Below are 17,549 nucleotides of genomic sequence, written 5' to 3'. Positions count from 1 at the left end.
GGTGGAACATGAAAAGAAATGATATAAGTCAAGCATGCAACAAAATGTTGTGGAGTGACCTGCCCCACTTCAGGTTTCTATCCCTTTCCCAGGACACACCGTTCCAGTTTCCCTCCTCCCACCTTGAAGTCAGTCACTGAGCATACTTAGACCTTATTGCGCTGTTTTAGGTTCCCCTCCTTAGTATCCCTCCCACCCTGAAAGGACTTTTGCTAACTTGGAGGTTCCCTGAAATCTACAGATACTTCTTTCTGCATGGATGGTACCACTGGTAAATGAGTCTGCACTTCGTATATAGGATCCCTGTGTTCCCCACCCCTTTACAGCCATGTCCCTTGGCAAGCAGCCATGTATGGGTGCCTCCTACTCTCCTGTGCCATCAACCTGAAAGAAGCCTACCTGTCAGTTTCACTCCCGTCTTGATCCTTTCTTCCTTCTGCCTCTCTCTTGCTTTTTGTGCAGCCCGGGAACCTGATAGTGTGTATTTTTCTGAGAGAACAAAGTTCCTGGCTGTGTTTGCTTGAGTGCTGGAGGTGGGCATTCTGCCAGGACTTTCCTGAAGTTACTGTTTAGAGAGCCCTTGATGGCCATGGGCAACCCAAGAGAATTGTCCTTTCTTTCTGCCCAGAGGTGTGAACGAAGACAGGGATTTAGAAGGTGGCCAAGGGAATTGGAAGTGATGTACCACAAAGAGTTTTTGGGTCTTTGGCATGAGGCTTGGGATAGCTGAGGAAGGGGCAGAATGATCTTGGCTGGCTGCCTGAAGGCCGGTGGGGAGAGCTGCTTTGGACTGCAGTGCTGCTGTGCTTCAAGCTAACATATGTAGAGTGGGTGGCACCCATGTTGTGGCAGGCTTCGCTCTATATACATTCATGAAAATAATGGGAAACCTCTGCACAAGTCTTACAAAGGGGCCATTGATTCTGGGTACAGGGAAGCCTGCTTTTGTAAACATCCTCAAGCATCAGCTACATGTTTTGGTCTCTGTTTCCCCCTCCCCTCCATGTTTATGGGCTTCTCATCCATCTCTCACCTGAGCTCCTGGGCCTCAGTAAATAGGACCCATTCGAATTCACAAAAGTAGTGTATGGAAGGAGTGGGCGTTCACCAGCCCCAATAAGGTCCTCTTAATAGCATGCCGTATTAAGAGAGAATTAGTGCACAATATAGCATTCTCAGGGGTCATGGAACAAACTTCCCTCAGCAGGCTGTAAAAAGTTCCTTTTTCCAGAAGTGCCGTGCTTCTTGTTTGGATCAGCTTTTACTTTGGTGGTTAAACCACCATGGGAGAATATTAATCTAGTGCAGGGTGGATGATGCAATAGATTGATATAGAGGAGTGTGATTTCATGGGATTCTTTATCCAACTCTTTCCTCAAACAGGGTGTCTCTTTGCTCCTCCAGTGTCTCCGATGTCACCTTTGGTAGACCATCACTTGTTTCACAAGTTATGCAAAATGTTTGACAGCAGGAAACCTGGGTTTACCATTAAATATTTTTATAGAGGAGCAACTCCTTTATCAGATGCCATCCAGAGAAACGTTCTGCCTATTCCACCTAATTGGTTATTTATACACCAGGTTCTTCATTTAATAAATCATCCTGAGATCAAGTCACACAACTGAAACTCTCCTCTTCATTTTTAACAATGAGAGCTTTCCAAACTGTGTGTTGCAACATGTTAGTGTCACACGAATGTTCCCCACGCTCCTCCTGGGGCTGGAAAGGAGTTTAATTCCCGGTTTCCTAGTAAAACTAAATTACGGTGTTTCAAAATGATGCAAAACTGAATTACCATTTTGCAAAGCGATACATGTCTAAAACGTGTGTCACCAACATGAGAAGTTTGGCAAGCTCTGCTCTAAACCATGTAAGATTCTGTCTTACACCACTGGTGACTTGAGGAAATGCTGGGAGGCTGATTTAAACATTATTGATTGGGGGGTGGGGAGGTATGTTATGTAGGTATCTCCAATTGTGAAACCAATCTTTTTATTCGTAAAAGAAATTATGCTGAAACTTATTCATATGTGGCATACTGTGCAGAATTTTGGGAAGAGGAAGTGTAAAAGGGATGGAAGGGATGTGCAAACCCAGGCCAATACTGCCCATATATGGTGGGAATGTCCTTATGCTTTTTAAAATTCTTTTTTGACATTGTTAATATTGCAAAATATGACATATCACTTGATCCAAAACAAGCTGCTCAGGCTCAATTCAACTGTTATAAACACCTTCCAAGACTCTTGTTGTGCACTTTGTGACTGCAGCCAGACTGGTCATTTCTGAGAACTGGAAATCCTTTACTAGAAAGCTATTCACAGAATGGATCTTGCAGGCTAGAAGGAAAATAAGACTACAGACAATGTGAAGAATTATCTGAATTTTTTATTTCTTACATAATGACCAAAAAAAACCACACATGTTATCATCTGCCTTCAATACATATGCATCAACAGAGCATCTATTCTGGAATGAAAATATTTTGGCAACTCCTTGTCTTTTTGTAATCTATGTTGTTTCTCTCTCCCCCCCCCCCCAGCATATTTCATTTTTTTCTTGTTTTTGTATTTTCCCATGTTTATGAAAATCAATAAATACACTATAAAAAAGAGAAAGAATGGCTTTGTGAAGACCAAAGCTGATCTTTGCCCTGCAAGAAACAGGGAGAAGAGACTGATGAAGTGAGTGCAATGCAGTTGTACAATAAAGCCATGGGGGTTTCACTCAAATCCAGGAAAAGTTTTTAATCTGGAAGTAAACAGAACAAGGGGGAGAACTGAACAAGATAAATTGAAATAAAATTCTGCTCTAGGCTCAGGAAAGGAAAGGGCATCCAAGTAGTCTTCAGCGCCATTTTCAACATATCTTAGGCAACTTTCGAAACCTAAGAAAACAAAGAGGATTCTGTTAAGAAGTGGGACTGTGCTCCCATCACACCAATCTCCTGCAGAAAAACACCTAAATGGGGATTTCAGGTGGATCCCTGAAAGCAGACGGGGAAACAGCTTTTCAACCTACTCAGAACTGGTGGAACAAGGGGCAAGAGTTAAAACTGCAGAGAACTTGGCAAAAGTTTGTGAAGGACATCAGTGCAATTAGGCACTATTGAGTGCTGAGAGGTGCCTCGGCCTAGAAGGTTGTGAAAAAGTCTGGGCATGCATTGGTTTGCAGCTGCCTGAAGTCAGGGGTGGTGCCTTGCTTCTGCTCAGGCTGCTGGCTAGACTCTCCACCAGATCTTTTACAGCCAGCATGCCTCTATTCCGTGCCTGCCATCATTTTCCTTGGGCTCTTCCAGCATAGTTTCCCCCATATGAAAGCTCCTGCAGAAGTGCAACAGAAACACGCTGCTGCAGCAGAGACATATTAAATAACTGCGCCTCTTTGCTGTTCCTTCATAGAAATCTGGGACCGCGGGCCCAACCTCCCCCCCCCCCCAAAGGCACAATGCTCCAAGACCTTCTCCTGTACAAGAACCATTGAAATGGTCAGGAGAAGATGAGAGCAGGGGTGGGTGGGTGTGCTTGCACACCTCCCTTTATTTTGGTGGGCTTTGACTGGAGAGCACAGCACTGGAAATAGAAGGCAATGAAGGTTTCTCACTTTGTTTACTCTGAGAGAACTAGAGCTGCCTGGCCAGTACAATTTTTTTTTTTTTTGACAAAGTAATGATCATAAATAAATAAGAATAAATTGTGCACCCCACCACCCAGAGCATTCCATTGTAACTACACAACCTCCCAAAATTTCAACACCTCTTGCGATGGTTTGACCCCTTTCTGTTTTAACAGTACAAATTCTACAAACACCTTCCATATCTCCTCAAAATAATTTCTCCTGCGTATTCCCCATCTTATCTTAATGACGCATGTTAAGTTATCATTAAAAGCTATATCCCACACCTCTTTATACCGTTCTCCCATTTTATATTCTGCTTGCCCCTTCCACTTTTTAGCTATCATAATTCATGAAGCTATCAATAAATTTGTGAGCAAGTCCTTCATGGCCTGCGAATCTTCCACCCCATCGTAAATTGATAATAATGCTAACTCTGGACTTTCAGTCAGCTTTAACCCAGGCATCCCCAACATGCGACCCTCCAGATGTTTTGACCTACAACTCCCATGATCCCTAGCTAACAGGACCAGTGGTAAGGAATGATGGGAACTGTAGTCCAAAACATCTGGAGGGCCGAAGGTTAGGGATGCCTGACTTTAACCCAATGATTTCTGTTATCTCCTTAAACACCCTTTGCCAGAAAAACTGCAGTATTTACACCCCCGCCACATGTGGCCATAATTCCCAGTTTCCTGGCACCCCCTCCAACATAACACCAAATATTCCTTATTTGATTTAATCTGACTGCCAAACAACCATTTCTCAGCTCCCCTCTTACCCAGAGAGTGCAGATCAAGGGGCACTGGTGGACTTCTGTATCTGCTCTTTCAGGATCAAGATGCTCTGCCTTTGCTCTGGAGGCAACATAGCTATCTGGTCTGCCGTCAGCTGGAGGACCTGCATGATGAGTGCGGCCTATGAAGAGATGAGAAAAACTGAAAAGGGTGTTGTCAGGGGCTCAGGAGCTGAGGCACAGGGAAGATGGGAGATGGAGAGCGAGGGGGAGGAATCCGAAGGGAGCGTAGGAGGGGACAGTGGTCCGAGGGATTCCATGAGCCTCTCCAGCGAATCGGAAGATTCACAGAAGGGAGCGCCAGTGGCCAAGGGCAGGGGGGTCCCAAGGGGAACGCCCCAGGAGCAAGGGGGCAGCAGGGACTCCCAGAGCAGTAGTTGGAAATCAGGACCAGCTTCCCCACCAGAGCAGAGTGGGGGGGAAGAGTCCCAGGCATCGGGGCCAGTGCTTTCCCCACCAGGGAGAGGAGACGAGGCAGAGTCTACCACGCCTCCCTCGGAGAGTCGGACAACGGAAGGGAGGTCAGATCCGGCCAGTGTCACGGAAGAGGGAAGCAGTGATAGAAGTAGTGTAACGGTTAGGAGAAAGGTCACTGGGTTGGCGCGAGAAGCAAGTTCAAATGTACAGGAGCGCGGGACAGCAGAGAGTGAGGATTGGGAACCGGGTCCTAAAGCACGCCGGAGGCAGGGGGAGGAGCTAAGCGACTCAGCGTCGGAAGAGTCCAGAAAGGGCAATGCCCCAGAGGGCAGGAGGACCCAGAGGAGAAGAGAGCAGCGCAGGAGGTGGAGCAGGGCTAGGATCTTAAACTGGTGTGGAAGGGGCGGAGACTCAGACGGGACTTCGCCGATCTAGAGTCTAGACATAGGGCTGCACGCTCTGGCTTTGAAATGGAAATTAAACTTCAATAAAGACTTTTGTACATAACATCAGCCTGGCGTTGGTCCTCTGTGAGCTGGGACCTAGAGGCAGCTCTGACAGGTGTATTCAGACCAATTGTTGTTTTTTTCCTAGAAAGGACTTGGCAATTGAATTACACTAAAAAATAAAAAAATACTAATAACCACACACGGGCAGCATATTACATGCCAAAAGCTAGTTTGAAAAGATCTGCAAAGCACATTGTGTTGTACGTTGAGGGATGCACTCTACAACCATTTCTCGTTCCAGAGCCTTGAGGCCACCACTGAAAACACCTTGCTCCTACTGCCACCAATTTTGCCTCCAGCAGTGGCCAGCAGCACTTTCCTGGCCTCTTGCTACTGGTGCTACTGGGGAGTCCTAGGAGGAAGGGGTGATGAGGTGGAGGCACACTGGTGGGAGTGCAGGATTGGCTCCACCAGTGCATCTGAACTACGCTGACCTCCCCTGTGATGGGAGATCATGTAAGCGCTGCCACCCTGTCCTGCTGACCGCTACTGCTTGCCTCTTTAATGGAGAACTCAAAGAAGGCAACAATGTTTGGCTTACCTTTTCATGATCCTGGGGTGTTACCTGGTTTTGGCCAGGACTGAACCCTCCAGGCTGGCCAGCTGCTTGTACGCTTGGTCCTGGCATGCCTCCGGCCTGCATTGCTGCAGCAGGCATGTTAGGCACCTGTGAACACAAAGAATGATTTCTGAAAATGTATTGCCCCCTCCTTGGTCACATGGATGCAAATGGGTAACATTCACAGGGTCTCTGAAAGCAGCTCCAGGTCCTACTAGCTGCACTAGCTATGAACACTGAGCTGGGGGGGTGGGGGGAACCATGGGAAAAGTAAGACAGCAAGCCTTTGATTAGAAAAGCACATGGGGACGTGGCCGGTAGCAATTCACTAACCACAGCCAATATAATTTCCGACCACAACTTCAAAAGAAATAGATCACCACTCCTGCTCCCTTCCCCAATGCATGGATTTTCCAGCCAATGACTTAGAAAGGATTAAGTATAACTGTTAGGAAAAGCTTGGTAGAGTATTAGGAGAGAATCCCTAATTTCCACAGTCAGCTCCCCAGCTAAGGACTCAGCTCTCTCTAATGATCTCTCATACTGCTGGGTTCTGAGCTTTGCACTAGGAATTGTTCTCTGCTGCAAAGGCACAGGGCTGGCCAGAGTGTTTGCCTTTCCATCCAGCACAGGGGTTGGGAACCTGTGACACAACTCCCCACCTTCAAATGTTGCTGGACTATGAATCTAGTAATCACCAATCAAACTTTGCTGGGGCTGATGAGAGCTGGAGTCCAGCAATCTCAGGAGGGGCGCAAGTTCCCCATCCTTGCTCTAGAGCATGGTTTCCCAAACTTGGGTCTCCAGCTGTTTTTGGACTACATTTCCCATCAGCCTTGACTGCTGGTCCTGCTAGCTAGGGGTGATGGGAGTTGTAGTCCAAAAACAGCTGGCAACCCAAGTTTGGGAAACCCTGGTCTAGAGTTTTATCTAAGCGATCAGTCAACCCTGAAGCCACTTCCTGTCTTGGTCAGGAACCAACTAGGGGAAGCATTCAAGATGAAGATTCCTCTCTCCCTCCCTCTCCCACCTCCATTTGGAGATTGGATTGTTATGTCAATCGGCTGGCATGACCAACTGAGGCTGTCCTTGCACTGGCAACAAGGACCTCTCAGTGAAAATGCAACAGACCACGGTTGCCCCACATACCTGTCGAGGCCCCTGCGAGACAGTGGATGCCATGCTAAGAGGTCCAGGGCCTTGAATGCCTCCAGTCATTGGACCCCTTGGATTGGGACCAGGGCCCCTAGAGTCCATGCCTCTGGGTTCCATCCCCCTGGGTGGCTCCATTCCCCTGGGTGGTTCCATGCCTCTGGGGGGCTCCATCCCCCTGGGCTCCATGCCCCGAGGAGGTTCCATGCCTCTGGGCTCCATGCCACGAGGCTCCATGCCACGAGATTCCATTCCTCTGGGTTCCATGCCCCGCATTTCCATCACTCTGGGCTCCATTCCTCTGGGCTCCATCCCTCTGGGTTCCATGCCCCTGGCATCCATCACTCTGGGCTCCATTCCCCTGGGCTCCATTCCTCTGGGCTCCATGCCCCTGCCATCCATGCCTCGGGGCTCCATTCCCCTTGGATCTCTTCCACCTGCATTGAAGACCATCAAACTTAACACATCTGATAGACGGAGAAGCAAACCTGGGAGTTACTTGCCCAAGTTAGGGAGAATTAAATAACTGATTGTACCAGTTTGATTTTTAACATTTTTGTGGCTTGATTTTGTGTGTGTTTGTAGCCTATAGGGTTTGTAGCCGGGGAAGTTTTGCTTTGGGGCGAGGATACAATTTGATCTTCTAGAACATGGTATACTTGTATAATTATTTCTATTTGTTATTGTGTGATTTATTGAACAAGTTATTTTATTATCTGCATCTGCTACAAAGGGCAACAAAACACTAACTGCTATTCATTTCATATATCACTCCCCTGAGGGATCCTTTACTGTGCTGGGATTTATACCGCTGGCATTAAATAAACGTCCCTTTTCATTTGACCCTGAAACCGTCTCTCACCTCGGGTGTCCATCATGGGACCTCGTGGCTCTCCCATCAAAGGCCTCGGTTCTCCCATTGGCCCACCTCTCATTTCGTGGGGGGGCGGCCCACGATTGTCATGACCAGCCATGTGGTGCATGGGCGGCCCCTGGTGAGGAGGCCCCTGGTGCGATGGCCCAAGGTAACCCCTGCAGAAGAGGATGGGAAGGGAAGGGGGTGGAGGAGGAGAAAAGACATCAAAACCCAGTTTCCATTCTTCTCACACAGCAAACAAGGTGAGACAATCTCTGCCTGGACTTCACCCCCTCCTTCCAAGAGGCAAGTAGGAGGCTCAAATGTTATTGCATTACAAAAAAAAATATGCACTGCAACAAAACAACATTGTGCACACATAAAAGAAGAGGGCCGGCAGAAGAGTTCCAGCCTTGCTACCTTCCTGTTTCTTTTGTGAGAGTTCCCACTTGCAATACAGAGGCGCAACTCAGACAGACCTGCAACAAACCACCAGGACTACAGCTTCCCCTTGTGGCAAGTCCCCAGGACCCCAGAGGAAGAGACACAGTTGCTTCCTAGTTGTATTTTTAGAATTAATGGAAGCAGTCCGGGCTACCAATAGCCTACCATTATTATTAACACCCACTTTAGAAGTTCCAGGCCCTTCTGCCTACCTGGGTTCCACTTCTCCAGTGACTGACAGCAGAGTTCCCCCACGTGGATCATTTGGGGCGTCTCCCAGAAGGCCTCGGGGTGGTGGACCACTAGCTGGCATTGGGCCACGCTGCATGGGGGCCCGTGGATCCGGCATGGGCACTGTTGGGAAGGCAGATGGCAGGGGGAATTAAAATCATGGGAGAAAAGTGTGATTCCACTTTGTGAGCACTGGCTTCACTTGAGACAGAAGAGGGGGAAAGTCAAGCTTCACAGAGGGCACGTATGCACAGATGCAGTTGCAGAGAGATGGGTTAATTTCAAAAGCTCCAGGCTTTGAATTGCCTGCCACATACTCAACACTTGTGTTGCCACCCCAAGTCTTTGTTAACAACAGGAGGAGGCCAGGTGATCAAACGAACCTGCAACAGGGAGCCTCCTTGCACAAAGATGGCGTTTCTCCCTCTCCCCACGACAGCATGTCCCACACCACTCTGAGCCATGTGGCCTACACCCCCAAAGTAAGCAGAGGCCTTGTCTTGCATACTCCCCCCAGGGCATGCAATGAGCAAGGGGAGCCAACCGCAACTATAGGTACCTTGTACTCGCTCAATAGAGGAAGGCCTGGCAGGTCCCACGGGAGAGAGCTGCAGGTTCCCTGGCCCGGCAGCAGGAAGAGAGAGAGAAAGCGCAGACACATCAACAGGAGGTGCACTTGCTGCATCTGCATGTGCATAGACGCACACCTGCCTAGAGTGCCCCTTCCTCTTCTTCTGGAACAGCTCTGGAGACACTTCCCTTTAAATGAAAGGAGGGACCACCCCCTCAGAATATGATTCCATAGTGTGGCAGTGCCTACACTTTGGAATTCCCTGCCTATTGATGTCAAGCCAATAGGCCTTCACTGTCCTCTTTTCCGCGCCTGCTAAAACCTTCTTGTTTAGACAAGCCTATCCAGATGACTAAGAAAGTTGAGGCAATTTTAATCTGTTTTAGTATGTTAACTTTAGCAAGTTTTAAAGTACGGTTGTAAATGTTTTCCTGATTACAGCAGCCAACGTAATGCTTTGTGTTTCTGTTTCTTGAAAGTCTTCATGCATGGTAGCTTTTTATTCCAATTGCAAAGTAGACTTTTGTGTATTTCCCCCCTGGTCATTTTATGTTGATCTTTGGACTCAGAATAACTATACATAAAAGTTTGATATAGTTCTCAGTGCTACTGACATTAGGGGCCACATAGCTGCAAACAGTAACAAGACTCTTGCTTGTAGCCAAGCCTTCTTAGGAGCAGCACATAAAAGAAACTGTCCCATTCTCTCCCCTGACTGGGGGCATCCATTGATCCTTCAGTGTTTATCTGGACCTCCTTTTTGGTGGTGATCTGCATCAGCCACCCAAGAGGAAGCGTGCTGGGTTCATACATAACACCAAGTTATAGTTTAAAAAAACCCATAGCTCCAGATAGTGGTTTGCTGACAGTGAAGAAACTATCGCTCAGCTTCTGGACAGGGTTCACACACAACACACACAGTAAACTATGGCTTAGCTTTATGTGTGAATCAGGCCAAAAAAAGGCTATATAACAAATACGAATGGGGACTCTTTGAGCATGAGAAACACAGGTACAAACCCTGTCCCCCCACTTAGCAACAAAGCTCACTAAAGATGCCATCCATTGCATGGCTTACTGAGAATAAGCTCTACTGAACTCAGAGCTGGGCTATTGGTCTCTCCTTCTCAACCAGTTATTACTGAGAATAATACTACAACTTGCCCCTGGGACCTGATAGGAAAAAGTAATAAATAAATGCAAAAAATAGACTTGTTTCTTTATGTCCATCAGCTCCATGAGCTTCTGGGAGCACCTGGAGGTTGGAGCCTAAGGGCTAAAATGGGATTTGCAGGCTGGCTCAAAAAGGCAATTCCAAAAGGATGTTTTGTTACTTGCTGCAGAACCAGAGGTACATTTCAGTGCAACCAAGTGGAATAACAAACATGCAGCAACATCTACACACACACACACAAACCCCTTGGCCTCCACCACCAGAACAAAGCAAGCCCATTAACTTTGTATGAAAGAAAAAGGAGGGAGTGGGAAGCATTTCAAGGAGTGACGCCCTCTGCTGGCTAAGTGACAGAAGGCAGCCATATGCTTTACCTTGACCACGTTCCAAGAGCATCGGGCCACCTCCTGGCATGCCACCTGGGGAGAAAAAGAGCCGTGTTAAGTAAAGGAGGCACTGGGTTGATTATGGGGATGTGCTGGGAGACTCAGGGATTCAAAACCAGTCTTGCAAACAAGCCAACAAGTACCCTGCAATTTATTTATGTTTACTAGTCCACTATCAGACCAGAAGCCTGTGTTTCCATGCTGGATGTGGAAAGAAGGAAAGCCTCATTTTCCTAGAAGGCCACTGAAAGAAGAGAAGGAAAAAAGCATTCTACCATGCCTCTTCCTCCAGCATTCTCCATTGAGAAAGAGGCTTTCCTTCTCCCATACCTAGCACAGAAGTGGGCTGCAGGAGGGAGGATGTGAGCAACCCATCCCTCCTCCTCTAGCTCTCTTGCTCCCTCGCATGGAATTCTTGAATGCCTGCGTTGTCAGATGAGTTGTTAAATAAAAAGCTGATTTAAAACAGCAAAGTGAAAGCCCAGCAAGGCATGCAAAAGACAAAGATAAATAAAATAAAACCAAGAAAGAAGGGTTTTTTTAAATGTTAGAAAATGAAAATAAACAAATTGTATTGCTATCATCCACATCAGATCACTAAATATTATCAACACCAATTATCTCAATTTTCATCCTGGCTAAACCACTTAACCCTATGCATGTTTCTTAAGATGTTCGACATTCACTGGTGCTGACCCAGAGTTACGTGTGAACAGGATTATAGTCTTCCAATGTTGCCATCCTTGATTCCACTTCTCGCCATGTGTAGCCAAATTCAGCCCTTTCCTGCCCTGAGGTTTCCTGTATCTCCTTATCCCTGGAACCCAGAGACCCTGAGTCAAAAATTATGACTGCCAAATCAATTATAGATGTTGGGAAAGATCCACACCCACACCCACAGAGAAGAACTCACCTCCAGGAGCCAAAGGGCCAGGGCCAGAGCTTGGCATTTGCCCTGGGGCTGGCACTCCTCCCTGCATGGGTGGCTGCATCATAGGGGGGGCTCCATTGACATGCATACCCCCCTGCTTGGAAAGAGGGAATGAAAACAGATTGTGAGGCCTTATTCTGACTCAGGTGGGCAATTGATTTCTGGTCCTAAGTTTGTCCCTACTTTATTAACCCATTTAAATGCTAATACAACAAATATAGCTACTAATAAAGGACTAATAAAAACTCTATGAAATTTATCAAATTATTTATAACAGATATATTCATGTTCAATAAAGGTTTAGCTAAAACCATCATAAAAACAACAAATAGGAAAGGACATCAACAGATTGTGACATAGACAACTAGCGTATCATTTACAACTGGGAAATAAGACTCAGCCCACAGAGCAAGGGATAAGATTCTACTCAAAGCAACAAACTCTTACTATTGGTTGTGGCTGGGAGGAGGGGACGTTTGGCTGGTTCATCTGTGCATTTGGACCAGGACCAGGACCAGGCCCTGGTCCGGGTCCAGGTCCAGGCCCGGGACCTTGCCCAGGCCCAGGCCCAGGCCCTTGTCCTGGACCCGCTTGCAGGCCGCTTGGAATCAGAGCTGGGACGGTCGTCTGCCGATGCAAGATTTTCTAGGGAAGGGAAATGGCAGAGTAAAGCCTATTAAGTGTTTATGTTGCAGAAACACATGGCCCCACCTCGGGGGCAACATCCCACCCCCCACCCCGCTTCCCCAAGGCAAGAGATGTCGCAAGCATACCAGAGCGATCTCCGGATCCACAATCCGCATGACCACCTGGGCCTGCAGCAGGGCATAGGCGAGCTGAGGGTTCTGCAGCAGCATGCTCCGAGCCTCCTGAGGACTGTTCTGGACACAGAGCTGGAGAGAGGAAGAGAAAGGATGGGAAAGCACACAGGGCAGCTGGATTGAAATCCCCCAGCATTTAAAGCAGCTGTGGAGAACATTTGGCCCTCCCAATGTGGCTAAACTGCAACTCCCATTAGCCCTAGCAAGCACAGCCAATGGGCAGGGATGATGGAGAGCTGTAGTTCAGCAATATTGGGAGAGGGCATAGAGCATTTCTCCCAAGTCCAGGCTATTATTATTATTAATAAACTGTTCTTCATCAAAAATCTCAGGGCAGTTCACAATTAGAAACACACAAATAAACTCGAGAGAAGACGTGGGAAACTATTTCATATCTCTGGTAGCCACAGGGAAGCCTTCTCCTCTGCAACCAGTATGAAAATGCAAGCTATGGGTGAGCCTCTCAGCAGCGCAGTTAAAACCAACCAACCATTTTTTATCAAGTGGAAGGTTGAAGGTGATATGGAGTGCTGCACCATGCCTACGTAAGACTGTTTTGGTTTGTGCTAGTCGTGGTGAAATAAGCTTTATTCTCTTTGCACCTAGAGTGAGAAATGGGTGTGGACTGGAGAGGAAAGACTAGCCTACATGAACCTCCTAGCCACTTACGGCTGCTACCAGGTGAGCTGTTAAACACTTGGCTTGACTGCTCTCTGCCATACTGTCCACTGACCTTCATCTGCTTCATCAGTTCAAACATCTGCTCTGGTGGGAGGCTGGCAACAGCCCTGCTGATGGACTCGGGAGCATCTTCAGGGTTCACAGGGTCTCCGTAGGGCGACTCAATGATGGGGGCCCCAGTGCCCAGGCCTAGTAGAGAAGATTGGGTTAGAACCAGAGATCTTCACCTTGTCATGCACACCTTGAGTGGCAGCACATGGCAGCTGCTGCCCCCCCCCCTTCCACAAGGCCTTCAGACTCACTCTTCAGCTCTTCTTTGTTCTTCTCGCTGGCTGCATTGTCCACACGCAGGGCTCTCCCACTGAACTCACGTCCATTCAGATTCCGCATGGCACTGAGTGCCGTCTCCTGGTCTTGATATTCACAAAAGCCATAACCTTTTGGTTTGCCCGTCTCTCGGTCATACACCAATCTAGCCAACAAGCACAGAAAACAAACTATAATGAGCAGAAAGGCAAGAGAGGGAGGGGAAAGGGTTTCGTGAAAACTGGGGATCAGGGGCTAACTGGCTATATACTGTCCTATTATATAGGAAGCTACCTTAAGTCAGGTTAGTTTATTTGTCTATCCAGTTCAGTATTATTTACTGTAAGCATCTCTCCAGGGTCTCAAAGAGACAAAAGCTTTCCCCCGCATATGATATCTCAAGGATAAGGAACCTGTTGCCCTCTGGATGTTCTTGGACTGCAACGTTCATCATCTCTGACCACTGGGATTATGGCAAATGGGAGATACGAGTCCAATGACTTCTGGAGCACCACAGATTCCTCATCCCTGTGCTACCTTAACATTTTATTGGAGGTTTGTAATATTTATATTCCACCTTTCTTTCAAGGAGTTCAATTTGGTATACATAGCTACCCCACCCATTTTATCTTCACAACAACTATGTGAGGCAGGTTGGACTGAGAAGTGCAAGAGACTGAAGGTGGGACCTTCTGCATACAAAGTGCTTAATACTTCTCAGTTAAATTTCTCAGCCAAGATTCCCCACCCCTGACTTAAGATCCCCTAGTATCTACCACCACCACCACCCATGCCACATCCTCATCCAGCTTTCTCAGCCCTTCAGACTCAGCTTCTCTGATTCAGGAAATCCTAACAGGCATATGTCTCACCGGAAACTGACGACAGGCCCAACCTCTGAGAAAATGTCCTTTAACTGCTCTTCCGTGGCTTCATATGGGATGTTCCCCACTATTGGAGAGATGGGAGCAGATTGTGAGCATCAGCAGCATTACTGGAATAAGTGGGACATCTTTTCAAACATAGGTCAAGGCATACATCTTCCATCAGGAATTTGGAAATGGAAAATGGTTTTGGTGTTGGTTATTTGTTTCCCAGTCTCAATTACTGAAGGCACTGATTAAGCAGAGTTTTGAAGTATTTTAATTAGAACCAATCCTCCAGCAAAGAGTAAGAAACCCAAATTAGGCCCTGAGCACTAGATCATCTCGTGTTACTGCCCAGCTTTTACAAAGTTTACTCTCAATTTTAGGCAAGAGGCGTTAGAATATGTATGCATTTGAAGGCAATGACGTAGCAAGCAAACTGTAGGCCATCCCAACACATACTTTACAATATTTGCTAAGCACATGGAGAACAGCATACATGAGGGAATGATAATCAACAACAAGGAACTTAGTTCTACTGTTTCTTTCAATAGCAGTGTACAAGGGAAACTTAAGAGAGTCTTTGGAAGCATCCTTGGAAGAAAGATTGCCCATGACTACTGATCTCCCACTGCAATGCACAGCTTGAAATGGCAGGTTGGGTAGTCTTTTCAGGCAGCACAACTTTGGCAAAACTATGTGCTATGAGGCAAACACAGTTTCCCTTATAATGCCTAGGATTTGTATTGGGAGCTAATGCCCAAAATGTTTGAAAGGCACCAACTCTGGCAAAGCTGGACTAGAGTTGACAGAACAGCGCTGTGCACGGAGTCTCTCCATGGAGTCGGAGGTACAGTAAAGGGGAGGTGGGAAAGAGCCAGAGCAGCCACTGCTCTTCCCACCCCAAACTTCCTCCCTACTCCTCCTAATCTCCCTTCCCTCCCTCTCCCATCCCTCCCTTCCTTCCTTCCTCCACTTCTACCTTTCCTTCCCCTTCCCCCGCCCCCTTTCCGCCTTCTCTCTCTCTCTCTCTCTCTCTCTCTCTCCTACCCTTTCCTCCCCCCACCTACTTTCCCCCGCCTTTCCCAAAGTGGGGGTTGAGCGGGGTGCTCTTCCCGCGCCCGCTCCGCCCTCACCGAAAACGGAGCGCAGGGACCGGTCCACGGCGGGATCCCGCACGGAGAGCCCCGCCATCTTCCTCCCGCTCCAACTTGCTAACGCCTCCTCCTTTCTTCTTGTGGGGTCCCTTTCTTCCCCCTCCGGCCAGCAACACAACCCGCAAACGTTCGTTCCGCCTCTCCAGCCCAGCGCCTGACATTGATGTTTTAATACAACGTTTTCCTGTTCTCTTCCCTCCCACGCGCCCCCCGGCGCTTTGGTGCGGGGTGGGGGGGGGGGAGGCAGGCCGATTTCCATAGCTGCTGTTTCTTTGGCCGGGGGTTGGAGAGGTGCGTTTTTTTTCCTAGGTCTACTTTGGGGAATAGCTTCTGAAATAGCTTCCGTGTGTTTTGCCTTTCAGGCGCTCCCCGGAATGACATAAAAAGTGGGGCTATTAACGTCGCGGTCTGGACCAGGCAGTCTTTCATTGCGTGTGTGCAACATTAAATGAGGCTCGAGTAGTTTGCCCCCAACAAACATGGCGGCTTTAGGGCCTCGCTAAAGGGCGGTGGCCATAGCAACCAGACAACGAGTCCGAAAAGATGGAAGGGCTCCTGTCTCCTTTTGCAACTGCTCGAGAGTGTGCCATGGCCGCACGAGAGAGAGCGGCGCGCGCGCGTGACTTGTGGCAGGGGAAGAATTTGGGTGTTGCGCTGTTTTATTAAGGAAGGTTTTAATGTGTCCCGCGTGGAAGTGGACTCAAAAGACACGAGTGAAATTCCTCTGCGGCTGCTATAGATGCAGCAGCCTTTTCTTCACCGAGGGGTCGTCTGGGGCATGAATGGAGCCCTGCGCCATCAGGGCGAAGGGGCAGCCGCTGGTAGAGTCGGAAGGGACTCCGAGAGTCATCCAGTCCAGCCCTCAGCAACAGTGCAGGGCATCTTTTTGCTCAACGCGGGGCTCAAACCCACGACCTTGCGATTAAGAGTCTCGTTCTATACCGACTGAGCTATGCCAGAAACCATACATTTCAAGCCCCTGATGGTTTTCCATAAGGAGCCCTGGGGACTGTAGTTCGCTAAGGGTGCTGAAAACTGTGGCTCTTTGAAGAGAACGCGGCAGCACCCCCATTGTGATGTGTATTGGGTGCGTGATGTGGATCCCCCCCTCCCTTAACACTCAGTCCGGGCATTGGCTGTTGGCTTCCTTCTCCGTATTGGCAAGTACCAGAATCGGGACAAAACCATATTTAGTTGGCTCTGCCTGTCTTTGGCTCCACCTGCTGCTGTCTTCCTCTCTAGCAGCCTCCATGGCAACCAAGAATGGAGGCACCCAGGAAGAGCTCAGTAGGGCTGAGGGACCTTGAGTAGACTGTCCATATAAGAAGAAAGAGAGAGTATTGGCAGGTGTAGCTTCTCATCAGAGAGGATCACTGTCCTTTCTTTTTTCTTCTTCACCTGGCTATGCTTCTAGCACAGTATCTATTAAGAAATGTGCAGTCTGCTCCTCTGCATGTCTCCTTAGAAATATGTCCACTAAGACTTACTCCTGAGTCAAGAATACATAGGATCACAATTATTGAGGAGTTGGGGTGAGTCCTTAATGCAAAGGCACGTTTTTGAACAACTTGAGCTCCTTAAGAAATAAATAAAAATATAAAGGTATTGTTCGTAAACACTGAATGGGCGAGTGGGGATTTGAAAACTGATCTCCCAGGTCCTAATCCAACACACTCACCACTCCACCACACTAGTTCTCAAGACCAGGTCACCTGAAAATGGTCTCCTCCTCCTCCTGCATATTCCTATCCTTCTAAATGCTTGTGCCCTGTACATCATGACCAGTCAACTGTAGCTCTCTTGCACTCTCTCTTACACAAAGCACAGAACAGTGTGGAAACCACATCTTCAAACATGACAGCAAATTCCTGCCATCAAGCACAAGCCTGTTCCAAACACAATTAAAATAAGAGTACAGTCTGAGAGATCAATGGGTCATGGTGGCAGGGAGTGAACACGACCTTTGCCCCTCTCTACAGTAAGGGAAAGCCTGTTCCCGTGCTTTTCTCTTTGAAGCAAATCCTAACCAAGGGGGAGAGGATTTGCAGGGTGGCTAGTGAGGTGATGAACAGGGCAG

The 17,549-nt window shown here is 47.9% G+C and overlaps 1 protein-coding gene across 3 annotated transcripts; it reads right to left on the bottom strand.

The window, feature by feature from the left end:
* Window positions 1-2,368: 2,368 nt before the first annotated feature.
* Window positions 2,369-15,611, bottom strand: LOC309327625 (cleavage stimulation factor subunit 2-like). 3 transcript variants are annotated; one of them, XM_081836959.1, is made up of 15 exons: window positions 15,452-15,611; window positions 14,322-14,400; window positions 13,446-13,615; window positions 13,196-13,332; window positions 12,415-12,534; window positions 12,089-12,286; window positions 11,624-11,738; window positions 10,699-10,743; window positions 9,139-9,198; window positions 8,561-8,702; window positions 7,911-8,080; window positions 7,046-7,485; window positions 5,879-6,004; window positions 4,397-4,533; window positions 2,369-2,887 (listed from the first exon to the last, which is right to left on the bottom strand). In XM_081836959.1, the coding sequence occupies exons 1-14, from the start codon at window positions 15,507-15,509 to the stop codon at window positions 4,411-4,413; spliced, it is 1,983 nt and encodes a 660-aa protein (XP_081693085.1). In that variant the 5' UTR covers window positions 15,510-15,611; the 3' UTR covers window positions 2,369-2,887; window positions 4,397-4,410. The 3 variants fall into 3 exon arrangements, with proteins under 3 accessions (XP_081693085.1, XP_081693086.1, XP_081693087.1); XM_081836960.1 differs by having other exon boundaries at window positions 11,624-11,735; XM_081836961.1 differs by lacking the exon at window positions 9,139-9,198.
* Window positions 15,612-17,549: the final 1,938 nt, after the last annotated feature.

The sequence above is a fragment of the Podarcis erhardii genome, assembly GCF_964252035.2.
Source record: "Podarcis erhardii genome assembly, chromosome: 13".
In the NCBI taxonomy this organism is placed as follows: Eukaryota; Metazoa; Chordata; class Lepidosauria; order Squamata; family Lacertidae; genus Podarcis; species Podarcis erhardii.
The sequence above is the reverse complement of the archived record's forward strand: the minus strand, read 5'-3'. Positions and strand labels throughout refer to the sequence as shown.